The sequence below is a fragment of the Condylura cristata genome, unplaced genomic scaffold (genome assembly GCF_000260355.1).
Source record: "Condylura cristata isolate star-nosed mole 26May11 unplaced genomic scaffold, ConCri1.0 scaffold00003, whole genome shotgun sequence".
NCBI lineage: Eukaryota > Metazoa > Chordata > Mammalia > Eulipotyphla > Talpidae > Condylura > Condylura cristata.
This window is the reverse complement of record NW_004567104.1, coordinates 17324175-17338346: the sequence shown is the minus strand read 5'-3', so window position 1 is coordinate 17338346 and position 14172 is coordinate 17324175. Positions and strand designations below refer to the sequence as shown.

At 34.3% G+C, this 14172-nt stretch overlaps 1 protein-coding gene across 2 annotated transcripts; it reads right to left on the bottom strand.

Moving 5' to 3' along the window:
• Positions 1-559: 559 nt before the first annotated feature.
• TTC14 (tetratricopeptide repeat domain 14) lies at positions 560-9637 on the bottom strand. 2 transcript variants are annotated; one of them, XM_004675008.2, is made up of 12 exons: positions 9353-9637; positions 8773-8897; positions 8455-8654; positions 7408-7492; positions 7135-7264; positions 6702-6857; positions 6206-6277; positions 5698-5817; positions 5471-5593; positions 3695-3812; positions 2680-2789; positions 560-1882 (listed from the first exon to the last, which is right to left on the bottom strand). In XM_004675008.2, exons 1-12 carry the CDS (start codon positions 9517-9519, stop codon positions 970-972), a joined length of 2319 nt encoding a protein of 772 aa, XP_004675065.1. In that variant the 5' UTR covers positions 9520-9637; the 3' UTR covers positions 560-969. The 2 variants fall into 2 exon arrangements, 1 of the variants encoding a protein (XP_004675065.1); XR_193490.2 differs by lacking the exon at positions 560-1882 and having other exon boundaries at positions 2751-2789; positions 3216-3812.
• Between the last annotated feature and the right edge of the window lie 4535 nt (positions 9638-14172).

The window sequence follows — 14172 nt, the reverse complement described above, 5'->3', positions numbered from 1 at the left end:
TATAGTACACTATGTCAATATCTAAATAAAGTTGGGGGAAAAAAGTATAATATTCTAAAACACACACAAAGTAGGAATACAGGCCAACTACAGATTATTTAAGATTATGCCTAGTGCTTTCCCAACTTGCATTACTTGGACAGTTACACTAAAATTTTTCCTCAGCAGGAAAATCAGACATATTTTTCTTCACACTCATTTTTTTGCTAAAAGGTTCTTTCTGTTCTGATCATTCTCACCCAGAATGTTGTCTGTTAAGGATCTGCCAATACTTCAAAGTTGAAAAATTTTTTAAAGGTTTTTACTAATAGCAGTTTTTTTTTTAAAAAAGGGCAATATGTAAAAAGGGGTCCCTATTCAACTTTCATGGCTATAGTCCTAAAGTACTTGTTAATCTAGGTAGAAGCTAATGATATCAGACATATCATTTTTATTAAGTCTGGCTTAAAAGGTCAATTAAGACAAGATAATCTACCATTTTAAAACAGAAATTATGCAAAGAACCTTAATATTTAAACAAATGGTTAATATAAAATGGTGCATAAGGGCTATTCAAATGTTCTTTCAAAAGCCAAGGGTTTTTAACAGGAAAAAGAAATTTTGATGAACACGATCCATGCATTCAATGTATAAATTTAATTTTCTATCAAACAGTAGGAGGGTGGACTCAAATTCTTATACACCATAGTACAGTGAAGAAACAATATTTTGAGTTACTGATCAGTGAAATTTAAATCATCCAAAGAAGGAAATACTATACACAAACATACAAAACACATAAAGCTGTGGAAAGGCAAGCTACAACTAAAACAAATGTACTTGAGAAAAGCTAAAAAAACATTTATTTGCTTTTTTGCAATCTCTACAAATAAAATAACTTGAGCAGATTCCTGAACTGGGTTATTTGGACTAAGACCCAAAACTTTTATCAGCAGCTTTTAATAAAATGGTGCCATATTCCCTGGCATATTAATTTTTTGGCTTATTTCCTTTTTCCTTTTCAAATGCAGCTATCTGATTAAATATATTTAGTAAATTCTGAGGTAAATTTTTTTTAATTCCACTTTCTGATTGTTCTTTGCTATTTAGTTCATCTTTTTCTGGAACCTCTGTTTTAGTATCTTCCCCATAATTATCCTCTCTTTCATATTCTTGATTTTTATTTAATTGGTATCTTTGTTCATGTCTGCTGAAATCACGTGATCCAGAATAACTGTTTTTTTTATATTTTTCAACTGACTTCCAAGAGTAGTCTGAATTTGCTGGGGAAGAAGAATACCTCATGGAGGATGAATCCCACCTCCTATAATGCTCTTTTCTTCCCTCAGTATCTTTTTCAAATCTTTTGTAACCATGAATTTTTAACTTGTCATCTGAATTCCTGTACCAGGAATCTGAGAAATCTCTTCTATTAGAAAAATGTCTTTCTGACTTATATGGCTTTTCTGTTTTGCTACTACCTGCCTGAGTTTTATAATTATTATAAAAATCTCTTGGTTCTTCAGACCTACCTCCAAAATCATCCGGAATTTCAACTGCAGATGAAGAGAGAGTGCATCTATCTTTCTCTTTTACCTGTTTCTTTTGATATGGTAACCTATCCTGCTTTTCCAGTAGTTTTTCCACTTCTTGTTTTTGGTTAAGAAAAGATGCTGAAGTATTGGCTGGAACTGGGTAAGAGTCATCTTTCTTATTCTGATCTATCTGATTTGAGAATGCTTTAGCTGAATGCTTTTTGGAACTGCGAGAAGACTCTGAGCGGTTCCTCTTATGTTTCTTATGCCTTTTGTGATCAGAAGAAGAGGAGGATGATGAAGAAACTGACTCATCAGCAGAGGAAACACTTGAAGAGGAAGTTGATTTTCTTCTTTTCTTCTTCAGCCTAAAAAAAGTGTAGGTAATTCATCAGCTATGGTAAGTAAAGAAATGTGCCTTAATTACCCAAAAAGATTTTAGTCCTATCTTTTTTTCTAAAGATCTCATTAAAAACAAACAAAAAAATCCCATGGCTTTAGATAAGCAATACCTTAACATTAGTGACTACTATTCCAAATGTACTTGGGCAAAAATACTTGTGTAGATAAGTGTCACTATAAGAAAATCCACTTCTGAATGAATTGCCAGCACTACCTTAAAAACTGAACACTATTTGAACACAGGGAGGAGAGAACTTGTTTTCTGTTTACCTCCTCTACTTCACAGGTTCCCCATCTTAGCACTACTGACATTTGGTTTAAATAATTCTTTGTTGGGGTGAGGATGCAATGATTGAGTATCCTGCTCATTATGTAATGTTCCTGACCTTACCCACGAGATGCCAGTAGTTGTCTACCAGTTATGACAACTGAAAGTGTTGTTGGGGACAAAAATCACCCACAATAGAGAACTACTGCTCTAGTTCTAAGACTTCTCCTCTCAAAAGTACAAGCTAACTAAAATAACATTTTAATACTAAGGTTAGTTTTCTCTTTTTCTGATATTCTAGCTTTAGAATTCCATTTTTGCTCAATTTCTTTTAAGAAAAATTTGTGATGTATGTAGTGGCTAAGTACTATTAACACTCAGATTATGAATTGAAATACTTGTATCTTTTTTACTTACTTTACTTCCATATAGCACTTTGGTTCAACTCAGTAGTTGCTTTAAGTTAAAAAAAAAAACCTGAATTTTATAGTTTACCTTTTCTCCTCTTTTAAGAGCTTACGCAACTTTTCTGCACTTGTTTCTATTTTCTTTGTTTTCTGCTTTTCTTCCTTTTCAGCTTGTTTTTCTCTTAATTCCAAAGATTTCTTTTAGAACCCAGATATCAGAAAAAATCACACGTTAAAAATAGCAGAATATATAAAACCACATTTTAAGAAGCCCACCGCCCCCAACCAGGAATCAAATGTGGTACACCCAAATCACCATATATCCAGCATTATACAAGGATTTTTAACGTATTATAAAAATTAATCATACAGGTGTTTGGCATTAATCATTGGCATGGCCAGAACAATATTGAGGACCATATTGCAGTTGGTATTCCATGAAAAAAGGGGAAGCCACCGCATTGGTAACCATGACCCAGAGTCCAGGAAAAGAAAAAAAGAAAATACATGAAAAAATTATTAAAAAAAAAAAAAAAATCAAAGTTTAAGTAGTACACAAATTTTATAAATAAAATTCAAGCAAAGAAATTCCGTTAAGGTGAATTCCCATGTTCAAATACAAACCATTTAAAAAATAGCACAGCCCAGTTGGATGCATGATTACATAAGAAACCATTTTCCAGTTTGAGGATGGGGATGAGCAGCACCAGATGTCACAGACACAGCAGCAATGGTCCAATTCAGAAGAAAATGCATGAGAAAACATCATCATCAGTATTACAGGAATAGACAGCATAAAATATTTCTTAAAAAGGTTTTCATAGTTCACTAACATAATACCACATTAAGTTTTTTTAAAACCACCAGGAAAGATCACTAAAAGGACAGTTTTCAAAACCATTTAAGCAACAGAGATTTTCTCATCAGGCTATTTTACTGTTTTAGTATAAATAAATAGACACTATGACACAATGTCAAAACAATTAGAAAAAGCTGTGTGTAAAATAAATATTCAATACTGTATTAACTAAGCAATTTAAAAGAGTTAAGTTTTCATATTAATTTCAAAATCATTAAATTTCTAAGAGGAAATAAAGAATCACCTGCATATATTTATGAAGCTTCTGCAAAGCATCCTCTGCATCTTTAAATGTCTCATCCAAAGCCAAAGCTTTCTTATAATAACTTTCAGCATTTAAAAATTTTTCTTCTTCTTCTAGCCTAAATTTGAAAGGAAGACAAGTCTTTTATAGAAAATGAACAGTCCTCAAATATGCATACAGCTCAGAGGCTTCTATGAAAAAATAGGGAAAAACCATGTTTAGCAGATTATTTTCAAATTTGAACAGTAAACAATGCTTCTTGTTGCTATTTTTTTTAGTAAAACCAAATAAAACAGAACAAAAAACCTTGATTCTGCAGATAGATTGCCAGAGGGGAGTAGGCAAAGTATGTGAAGTTGAGCAAAAGTTACAAACTTTATAAAAAATAAGTCTTAGGGATGTAATGTACACCATGGTTGACTAGAGGTACCAATACTGTTTTTAAAATTTGAAAATATCTAAGAAAGTTGATCTTAAACATTATGACAAAATTATAATTATTGATGATGGATGTTAAACAGACTTAAATGTGTTTGTGGCAATCATTTTGTAATATATACATATAACAAAGTCATTATGTTGTACACCTGAAACTATATAATGCTGTATGTCAAATATGCCTTGACTTTAAGTGAGAACTCGTCACTAACTGCTAAAGTTATCTGTATATCCGACATTGGCATTTTAGCAAAATAAATGAATTTCAGCTTTAGTATTGAACTATAGGGACAGGTTTTTTTCTAGTAGTTTGAGAAATTTTTCATTTTGTTAGAAAAACTTCCCTAGAAAATTGTTAAAGCTGGAAATACCAAAACATATTTTTATTATTATAGCCAGCCTCTAGGTAATTATTAGATTAAGCAGATGAATTTATGCTGTGGGGGAAAAAAAATCAAAAGTTTACATATAGAGCAGTGAAAGGATTTTGCAAAATATTTTCAAATTTCAGCAAATAGGGAGTGTAATTACTGTTAAAAAAAAAATGAAGTCATTAAAAAAAGGAAACTGAATTCCAGACTGGATGTCAGAATAAGTCAGACTATTAGTATTTCTGGTTTAGATTAACTAGATGGATGGTGTTACCATTCAATCAGTTAAAAGACACCAAAGATGTGTGTAGTACTCTGACTACATCCCACCTAAGTGATAGTAACAAGCTTTCCTGGTCATATGGCTCCATATGAGTTAAAATAAATACTGTACAAGCTACTCATTTGGAATTCTTGGATAATCAAGCAAACGAATGAAAAACTACAAGAGAGATGAATCCACATCAAAGAAAAGATACTATTAAGTATAAACTTAAGAATAAAATTATATTTGAAGTACTATTTCATCAACATATTTCATAAATTAGATTATTCATTAAATAACTACTGTATTAGGCAATATGCCAGCATTACAGGTTAGTAACATCAAGCACAGGTTTTGTTTTTAATGATTTTCTTTTTCATTTATTCTGAATGCGTGCATTTTGACTCAGTAGGATAGATCAATAAGCCAAATAACTCTTATAATGAATGCGAAAAACTCTCAATTCATATTTCTGGCATTAAACTACTGAAATGATGAAAAGAATCATTCAATCCCTTTCTATTAAAACCAAAATCTAGCTATTCATGAGAAGAATACTTACCTACTACTTTCTTAGACCTGTATGTATCTATTTCAATGTAACAAGAATATTTAAAATAATTAAAGAGACCCAGCTTAAGATTTTATAGAGGATGGTCGAAGAGTAGATATATCCACCATTAAATAAAATTTGATACTTACTGGCCTCCTCTTTCTACAAGTGTCTGGCAGAGGTATTTTCTTGCATTCCTATGAGTTGGACAGTTTTCCAGTGCAAGCTCAAAATCTTCTATTGCTTTGTTAAGACTTCCTTTTGTTGCATATCTGAAGATTGAAGACAAAATTAAAAGAATTTATATCATGAGTTATTCATAAATCTTGTATGTATTTACCTTGTAAATATACTTTAAGACAATGATAACACTTACAATGCTCCACGAGCTACCAAAGCTTCCACATTTTCTTTGTCTATTTCCAGTGCCTTATTGTATTCATTCATAGCATCGACATGACGGCCAACTTTAAAATAATCAACTCCAATCTTCACACTGAAAACATTAATAAAGAATTGCAAACATTTCACTGAATATCCAAATAAAATGTTAGCATGGATAAATTATAAAAGCAAATCAAATATGGCCAATGTGCAGTTTTCAATACTGTCAACAGAACTAAGCAACACTACACCTTTGGATCACTTCATTAACAAGTATTTATGATATCTAAATATCAATATAATATCTTTTGAAAAAATTGAAAATGTTGGCTAAAACTTAATTTTGTTCAATTCACAGAGCAATTATTTACATCTATTTAAAAAGCTAATGTCAGAGAGGGATCATTTTAATTTACTTTAAAAAATCTGTTCTTAATAATTCATGCCTTACTCTCATCTTTTAAACTAGGTAATGCTACTGTTGAACAATAAAATCATACCATTTTAAAGCCCAAGATGCAGACTGTTTCTTTCTTAATGCAGAAGCAAAATCGTCCTCAGAGAAGTTTTTGCTGTTAAGGGAAAAAAAAAAAAAAATCACACTATAACTATAAATATAGATTTTACAACTATACGTAGTTTTTGTAACTATACTTGGACTTTGCTTGACAGTTAAAACTCAAATGTTGAAAAAGTGAATCTCAGGCAAGAAACTTGTATCACACTTACAAAACTGACTACTGTAAGCAGCCTTTTGTCGTTTGCATATATACAATATTCCTACATTTTCTGCATCTTTCTCTAATTAGTCACATGGTGTACATCTAACCACCAAGACAGTCTACTCCAAAAGGACATGGGCTCCTCTACTTCATTCAGCCTTTGGCATATTGCAGTCACCAGGATTAGGATGGCCAAATATGTACCTCAATTATATAGCTTTTGTTCACTGCCATTCACTTTATCACCTAATAGAGTAATAATGATGTACTATACCTTTGTAGGCCTCTCATTAAAGATGGAGGGTTAGTGTCATCTATTCCTAGTTTTCCTAGAAGGAATTCAACTACTCCAGGATTAACAAATCCCAAGGAACTCTGCATGATATTTTCATAGGATTCCAAAGAACTGTTACTTAGTTCAACACTCCTCCTTAAATAACAAAAACAACAAAAACATAAAACTGACAAACATACTCAGAATATTTTATTATTATCAAATGAGGTTTAAATACTCATATTCTTTTTGTGATGAAATTATGGCAATATTATGGTTTGGTTCTTCTTACCAAGTTGAAAACAGGTAATTAAGATATTCTAAAGAGAAATTTAAACTCTACTTTGGTGTCAGAAGTTGGACAAGAATTGTTATTTTCAGTCAAGAAACTGTTTTACAATCAGCTATTGCTGAAACAATGTGGATAAATTACCTGTAGTACAATGGAAGTTCTTCAGAACTAATTACACCTAATTTAATAGCAGACAGGTGTGGTGGAAGAGATGAGCTATATAAAGATACTGCTAGTTTTTCATGGTATCTGTCAATATCCTTGATTCCAGCTTAAAAACAAAATAAGAAAACTAGGCTGATTAATAAGAAAATGCAACTTAACAAAAACATTTCTCATTAGACTATTTTCAAAATTAATAAAAACAAAATCTGGCAACTGTTATTTTTTTGTAAGTATGATGAAACTGATCACCTCGAATGATGTCACCAGTTTGGTAATATGATAAAGGATCCCCGTGGTTACTGTGAGATGGCACATCTCTTAATGGACAGAGAGCCTGCAATGAGAAGCATTTACAACACTATATACTCCACTCTTTGGTGAGAACTGTTTTATTGTAGTTGTTTACTATAATAGCTAATAGGTGACAGGAGCAGTAAAGAACTGACTAGCACATTAATGCCTAAGATTAAATAAGGCCTTTCACTGTAAGTAATTTCTGTGCCCCAAAACAATAAGTTTCCTGGTTCATTTGAAAAACTAAAATCTCATGAAACTTGCAATTAGTTTGAGTAATCAAATGTAAGTGTGGATTATAAGATATTTTATACTTTGAAAAATAAAACTAAATTTGTTCAGAAAATATGAGAAGTCCAATAAAAGATATGTACTTTCCAAATTTATGTTATCTAGTCCACAATACCTCCTGCTTTTTTCCCCCTTTTCTCCCTGAGAGACAACAACTATCTCACCTTTTAAAAACGATTATTATTTCAAATTAAGGACTTCTCATCTTGGGTAAAGTTTCTTATACTATACAGGTCACATAAGTTTAATTGTGTATATGTATATAGCACATACATAAATATAAACAGAGGAGAAATTTGTTTCTAAATTATCCAAATTCAAGTACTAATATCATATACTGTATTTAAGAACATGTGTATCTAGAAGAAATCCCAGAATACCAATTAATTTCACCATATTCACTGATATCTCTGAGCATTTGAAATAAGACCCCATCCTTGCTAGCCAATGGGATAAAAACAAAAAAACAAAAAAACCCAAAAACAAAACCTAAACTCAGGAGTTTAGGAGTTTAGTATCAATAGGAGCAAACTGTGCCAAGTAACTCTTTCATCACTATTTATAAAGGAGGAAAAAAATACTTAATTTTATCCAATTAAAACTTATTTCAAAACTGGGTAGTATACATAAGCAACAGGATACAAGGACATAATTTCTCATATTGGGATGACCCTTAAGTGGAAGCAAATAAGTGAAAAGTGAGTGACTTACTGTGATTTCTAAGTGTGATATATCTCTCATGATGCCACTGCCTAAACAAATCAACACCATGAAAAATCCAAATTCCCTAATGGAACTAATTCTTCCAATCACTATATCACCACGCTCAATATCTCGGAAAAACAGTTCCCTCCGATCCATAGTAGGTATCTCCATGAACTGCTCTAAAGGTGGCATGATTGCATAATGATCTGGAAAAAAGTAACAAAATTACAACACTTTTGCTTCATCTGAAGTAATTTTAAACCAAACTGCAACAGAAATATAGTGAGACTAAACAGCAATAGAAACTATGGGGACTAAACTTACCTTCACTATCTTCACTAACTTCATAAGTTGCAGGTGCATCTGACTTCCAAGAAAGTGCAAAAAGCAGATCAGCTTTTTTGGAAATGAATTTTTGTATTTCAGTGTTGTCAACTCTCTTCTCTTTTCTTAAAAAGAAACAAAATTTATGACAGCTAGTTTGTCGGCAAAGCCTTTTGGGGGGGGGTACGCTGAAACTTCTCATAGCTTTACTGGCTTGCTCGTGCCCCTGGGCATCACCCTGAAAAAGTTTTAAGTAAAGATTCCATCACTAGGAATCTTTAGTTCCCTAGATGGAGGGCGGAGGCACTTAAAAAAAGTGAAGCCCGCATTCCCTAATACTAAAGCCCATAGATTCTAGCTAAGGAACCCGTATCGCTGCAAGGCAGTGACAAAAAGTTTCGCCCGCATCGCCCCGACACCGGGAACGCCGACCCTCCCGCATCCACCCTCTGCAGCAGCGCAGCAGACCTCACGCGCTCACTCCTAGGCTCCGATTCCTGGCTCAGTTGCCCCGCCGCGGTAGCAGAGTGCAGATCTGAGTTCGCTCCCCCGTTTGGCAGCCGAGACGCAAAGCCCTTACCTGCCCTGAATCTGCTGCTGGAGAGGCGGGCCCCGGGCAGGCTCCGCCAACCCGGCAGACCCCAACAAGCTCCGGAAGTGCGGATTGTCCTGCTGTTCGCTCCGGAGCAGGGAGAGCAATGACGGCCCGTGGTAATTCAATGACTGCCGGAGAAGATCCCGGTCCATGGCTAGCGATTTCTAGGCCCAACGCCCAGGGGCGGGGTGGCAGCACCCCTTGCCCGGCTCACTACTCCCGCCGCGAGGTCTCGGGGGCCGGGGGAGCAACCGGAAGCACAGACCGAGGCACTGGCTCTTACATACTTGCCTCCCGGAAGTGCTCCGGCGCCGCCCACAGCGGCTTGATCTCGCGAAATTGAGAGAGACTACGGGGGCCGATAGGATGGCGCCAACTAGTTCCTGAATTAAAGATTTAGCGGGACGTTGACGTAGTGGCGTGTATAAAGCGTCTGCGTTTAAAACTTCCGTGGTGTCATTATTGCGTTGAAATAGCTCAAGCCCCTATCTCAGGTAAATAATTCATCCTCATGTTTAGAAAGATAATTTTAAGTGCCACGGCCGGCTTGAGAACCCCAAGATTTTAGAGAGTCTGCCCTCAAAGTCCTTGCTGGAGAAATATAAACCATGTCTCGGGCACAACCACACTAAAAAAGTTGTTCTGGGGGGGTTTCCGGGGAAACAAGAGCAGAAGTGCATTAACATTTATTAATCTTGTGTTATCCAACCATACCCCATTCACTGTTAGTGATTTTAGAATTATCAATACCAGAAAGACATTAGCGTCTCGACAACATGTACACATACTCTTTTTTCTTTATTTTTTTTTCTTAGTGTTTTATCAAAAGCTAGCGCCCATAAGATTTACTATGTACTTTTGTGTACTATAACGGCAATATACTATACTTTTGGGTAAAAGTGATTTTCAAAGGTAATTGTGACTTAGGCCTCTTTCCTACGATACTATCTTGAAACCTTAACTCCTGTACCAGTTACTATTATTTTTAGAGTTTAGAGAAACAGGCCTATGAATCTCAGCAAATTACTCCCTGTTATCTAGTGGTAAAAAGGCTAGAGATAAGATTGTTGCCTAAGCATAGTGTTACATAGAGAGCCTAACTCTAATTTTCAGAAAATGTGAATTTGCTTTATTTCCGTATATTAAAATCTGTACTGCTAAAATATGTGTAGTTTTGTATAGTCCTCTTGCAGGAGGTGGGGGTGGGGAAGGTAGCATTTATTCTGCCCTCTCTCCAGCTGTTTGTATTTTGGGGAGACCAATTGCCCTTCACAGTTTCATCACCTCAATATATAGTATAGGCTTCCACACTATTTTGTGAAAAATCTAAGGAAATGGGCAAACAGTTCACTGAGACTTGGAAAAAATAGAACAAAGAAGAATGTGAGTTTAAAAACCATTAAATTTCAAGGTACTATGAGCACATAAGAGATTTAGTTGGAGGTATTGCTGATTTGTGGTAAACTGTATACTTAGAGATGACTGTTATTTGGAGAGAGAGTGTTGCCCCTGAAAAAGAAGGCAATTTTGCAATTTTTACAATTACAGGTATATTTGGATTAATTTTCTGCTGGGATAAATACCCTTTGACTTTGAAGGGACAGAGCACTGGATCTTTGATGTAGGACTGGAGGGAGTCAGAAGAGAGAGTAAGTAGATTAGTTTTAATTCTCATCTTGTAGAAACCAATCCTACAAATGGGTCTTCTCAAAGTGGACACAAAGACACTTATATTTCACCTACTGCTTTAATTATTATTTTTTTTTGTTCATTGATTTGACCTTTAAAGAATCTTTTAAAAATAGTTTCCAAATAACATTTCCAGATTAGTCAGTATAATAAGTGAATATATGGGAGGGAAAATAAGGCAGGACATTCAGGACAGTGGATACTTGGTCTCTAGGCCAATTTTTATGTGACGTGAAATTCCATTTCTAACTAAACACATATGCATAGCCTAAAGAAAAACATACTTGGTCCTGAAGATAGAAATATTTAAAAATCATCTGATTTTTTGACTGGCATACAAAGAAGAACCATATATGGCATAGTAAGTCAGTAATATTGTGGCTACCTACTGAGTCTCTGCTGGGTTCCTTTTTTTTCTGGAGGATAGGGTAGTGGAAGTTTATATGGGTAAGAGGGGGAAGTAAGAGGTATGCACATTCTAGGAGGAGAGAGCAATATAATTAAAAGAGAAGCTAAAAAAATCAAGATAGAGAGGGTACTTCTATTATGGACATTTAATTATAGAAGTGTCATTTCAGGTTGGCTGTGCATATACGGGAAGAGACACCCTGTCTTTTCTACATGAACACACACATATCCCAATGCCTGATTTAGTTTGCAAAAAACACAGAAACTTAAACTGAATGTCATAAAAGGCAGGGGCAAAAGTAGCTATCTGAAAGAGCTTTTCTTGGGCTCCCCAAGTACCCTAAAGTAACATGCATCTCTTTGTGGTATTACATGCAAAAGATAAAGTCTATCAGATCTTGGAAAATTATCATTTGAAAAGGAATAACACAAATAATCTATGGCTGTTATTGTGGACAGGTTCTTTCTGTTTCATGACTCTATACAATTTCAGCAAAGTCTTGCTCCTTTTCCAGGGTTAGGGGTGAGATGTATGGTCATGAAAGGGTCGGTGGAACTGATTATGATTTGAAGGATAGTTAATACTCTCATCTTTAATTTGATTTAATTTTCAGTATCTTTTCTCCCATTTTTCCCCTCTAAAAATGCCTTTTGTTGCTTATACCAGATTGAATAAATTCATGATTTGGAACCAAAAGACTCTTGATTGTTAAACTAAGAAACCACTTACTAGTAACCTCTGAATTTTCTCCTCCATCATTTAAAAATGAAGAAACAAGTATGGTGAGGTTAATATTTTGTTCAAATTATAACTTTAGAACTCATGTATCTTGTTGCCATGCAGTTTAGAGGGTCTGCAGAAACCATGCTTCATACTTAGTCTGTACATACATATGTATGGGTAAGTTATTTTAAAAGTATTATATTAACAACTGAAGGTAGCCTTGAACCTTTTTTTTTCCTGTAAAGGGGCCACTTGTTTTGTTCATAACAGATAATGCAGGAGACTTAGCCTACATACTACTCACTAATTACCCTATAAGGTAATTAGCTTTGTAATGTTCAAGGTTTTGTTCAAAGTACCCTGCATTAACTCATAACTCTGAAATACTAATTAGAAGAATGTCTATATCATTCAAAAATACATCCTTATTGTTAAAGAAATAGTTCAAACTACAAGCCCCGCTGGTAAAGTTTAGTCTATCTTAATTTGTTCAATATCTTTGAAAGAATCTCATCTCCTTACAGATCAGCAGATCTTTTTAAGGAAAATATTGTCAGTCTCGTACTTCCACTTGAGGGTGCTATATGATCATTGTAGGGTATCTAATTTCCTACCCTTTCCCAGAAAACCACTGCCAACTAAACCAAGATTCAGAGTTAAGGAATTGACTCCTATTATGTAGAATCACTTTAAGATAGTTAAGTCTTTAACACCTTATTTTTAGTTACCTGTAAATGTTTTGAAGATATTAAAAAAGTAAATCGGTTTGCCTCTCATTGCTTAGTAATTTTGAATTGCTTTTTCTAAGAGGAAAGATCATTGATTTCATCTTCAATTTAGGTCAATTAGCTTTCAGCACATCTGGTAGTGATCATTGTACAAATCCATGGCAGGCAGAGCTGGTGGTGTTGGTGCTTTTATACCACAGTCCATAGACTGTGTGAAACTCTCAGAGATGGACAGTTTTGACCATATTTTGTGTCTATCTACGATGTTATTCTCAGCCAACCTTTACCCCCATGTCTTTGTTTACAAAATATTAGCTGGTAATAGAACATTGATATGTCAGAACAAATCCATCATTATCGTTGGGGGAAAAAATTGTAAGATACATGTGATACTGACATGGAGGAAGTCAGTGTACTTCAGGTACTTTGTCATGAATATTTACAAAAATACACATTTCTTAAATTTTCATTTTGTCACAACTTCTCAGAATACTATGTCAGGGAATGTTAAGGATTATAGCCAAGCAAACCTGGCAGTTTAATTGATGCTAAGCTAATAGTATTCTTTGTAAATATATCTGAGCTTGAATTTATACCTGTTTCTAATGCAGTTTGGACTTTTCTTTGAAAAAGAATAACTGACCATATTTTAATTATTAAATAGTAACTTTTTTGGTAAATTTTAACATCAAAGGAGAATTTTAGTGACTAGTAATGTATTGGTTTTAGTACAGTGGTCTCTTTAGCAGAATCTATTGGAAGATCTAGTGTATTTTGATAAGATCCTAGCCTAACATAGGCGTGATCATTCTGATATAGCATTTATTGGTACACAAAGAGTGGTTGGTTGAGTTCATTAATGGTTAGGCACTTTTCATTTGTTAGGAGATAATAGTGAAAGGTTGTACCAAGATTCCTTCCTACTTTCACAGAGCTTACATTCTGGTGGAAGAAGTAGTACATAAGTAAATGATATGGTATATTAATTAGAAGATGATAAATCCTACAGTAAAAGTAGTAAATTAAGGTAAAAGACTCTGGAAGCACAGAGGAATGAGTGTAGTGGTTTTAAATAGAATGGTCAGTAAAGGTATTAATAATAAGATCACATTTGAGTGAAGACTTGATGGGGGTGAAGGAGTTAATCATTCTGCTTATTGAGGACAAGAGAATTCCAGGCAGCTAGCATAAAGGTTCTCACAAGGGAAGATACTTGGTGAATTGGAGAGCAGCAAATAAGAAAAAGTGGGTGGAGT

What these genes read in the sequence shown, in the direction of transcription:
- TTC14 (XM_004675008.2), bottom strand. Translation starts at nt 9,519, where the DNA reads ATGGACCGGGATCTTCTCCGGCAGTCATTGAATTACCACGGGCCGTCA. An exon ending in TATCACACTTAGAAATCACA is followed by an intron (nt 7,493 to 8,454) that starts GTAAGTCACTCA and finishes TTCTCATTGCAG; the next exon opens with GCTCTCTGTCCATTAAGAGA. An exon ending in GAACTTCCATTGTACTACAG is followed by an intron (nt 6,858 to 7,134) that starts GTAATTTATCCA and finishes TTGTTATTTAAG; the next exon opens with GAGGAGTGTTGAACTAAGTA.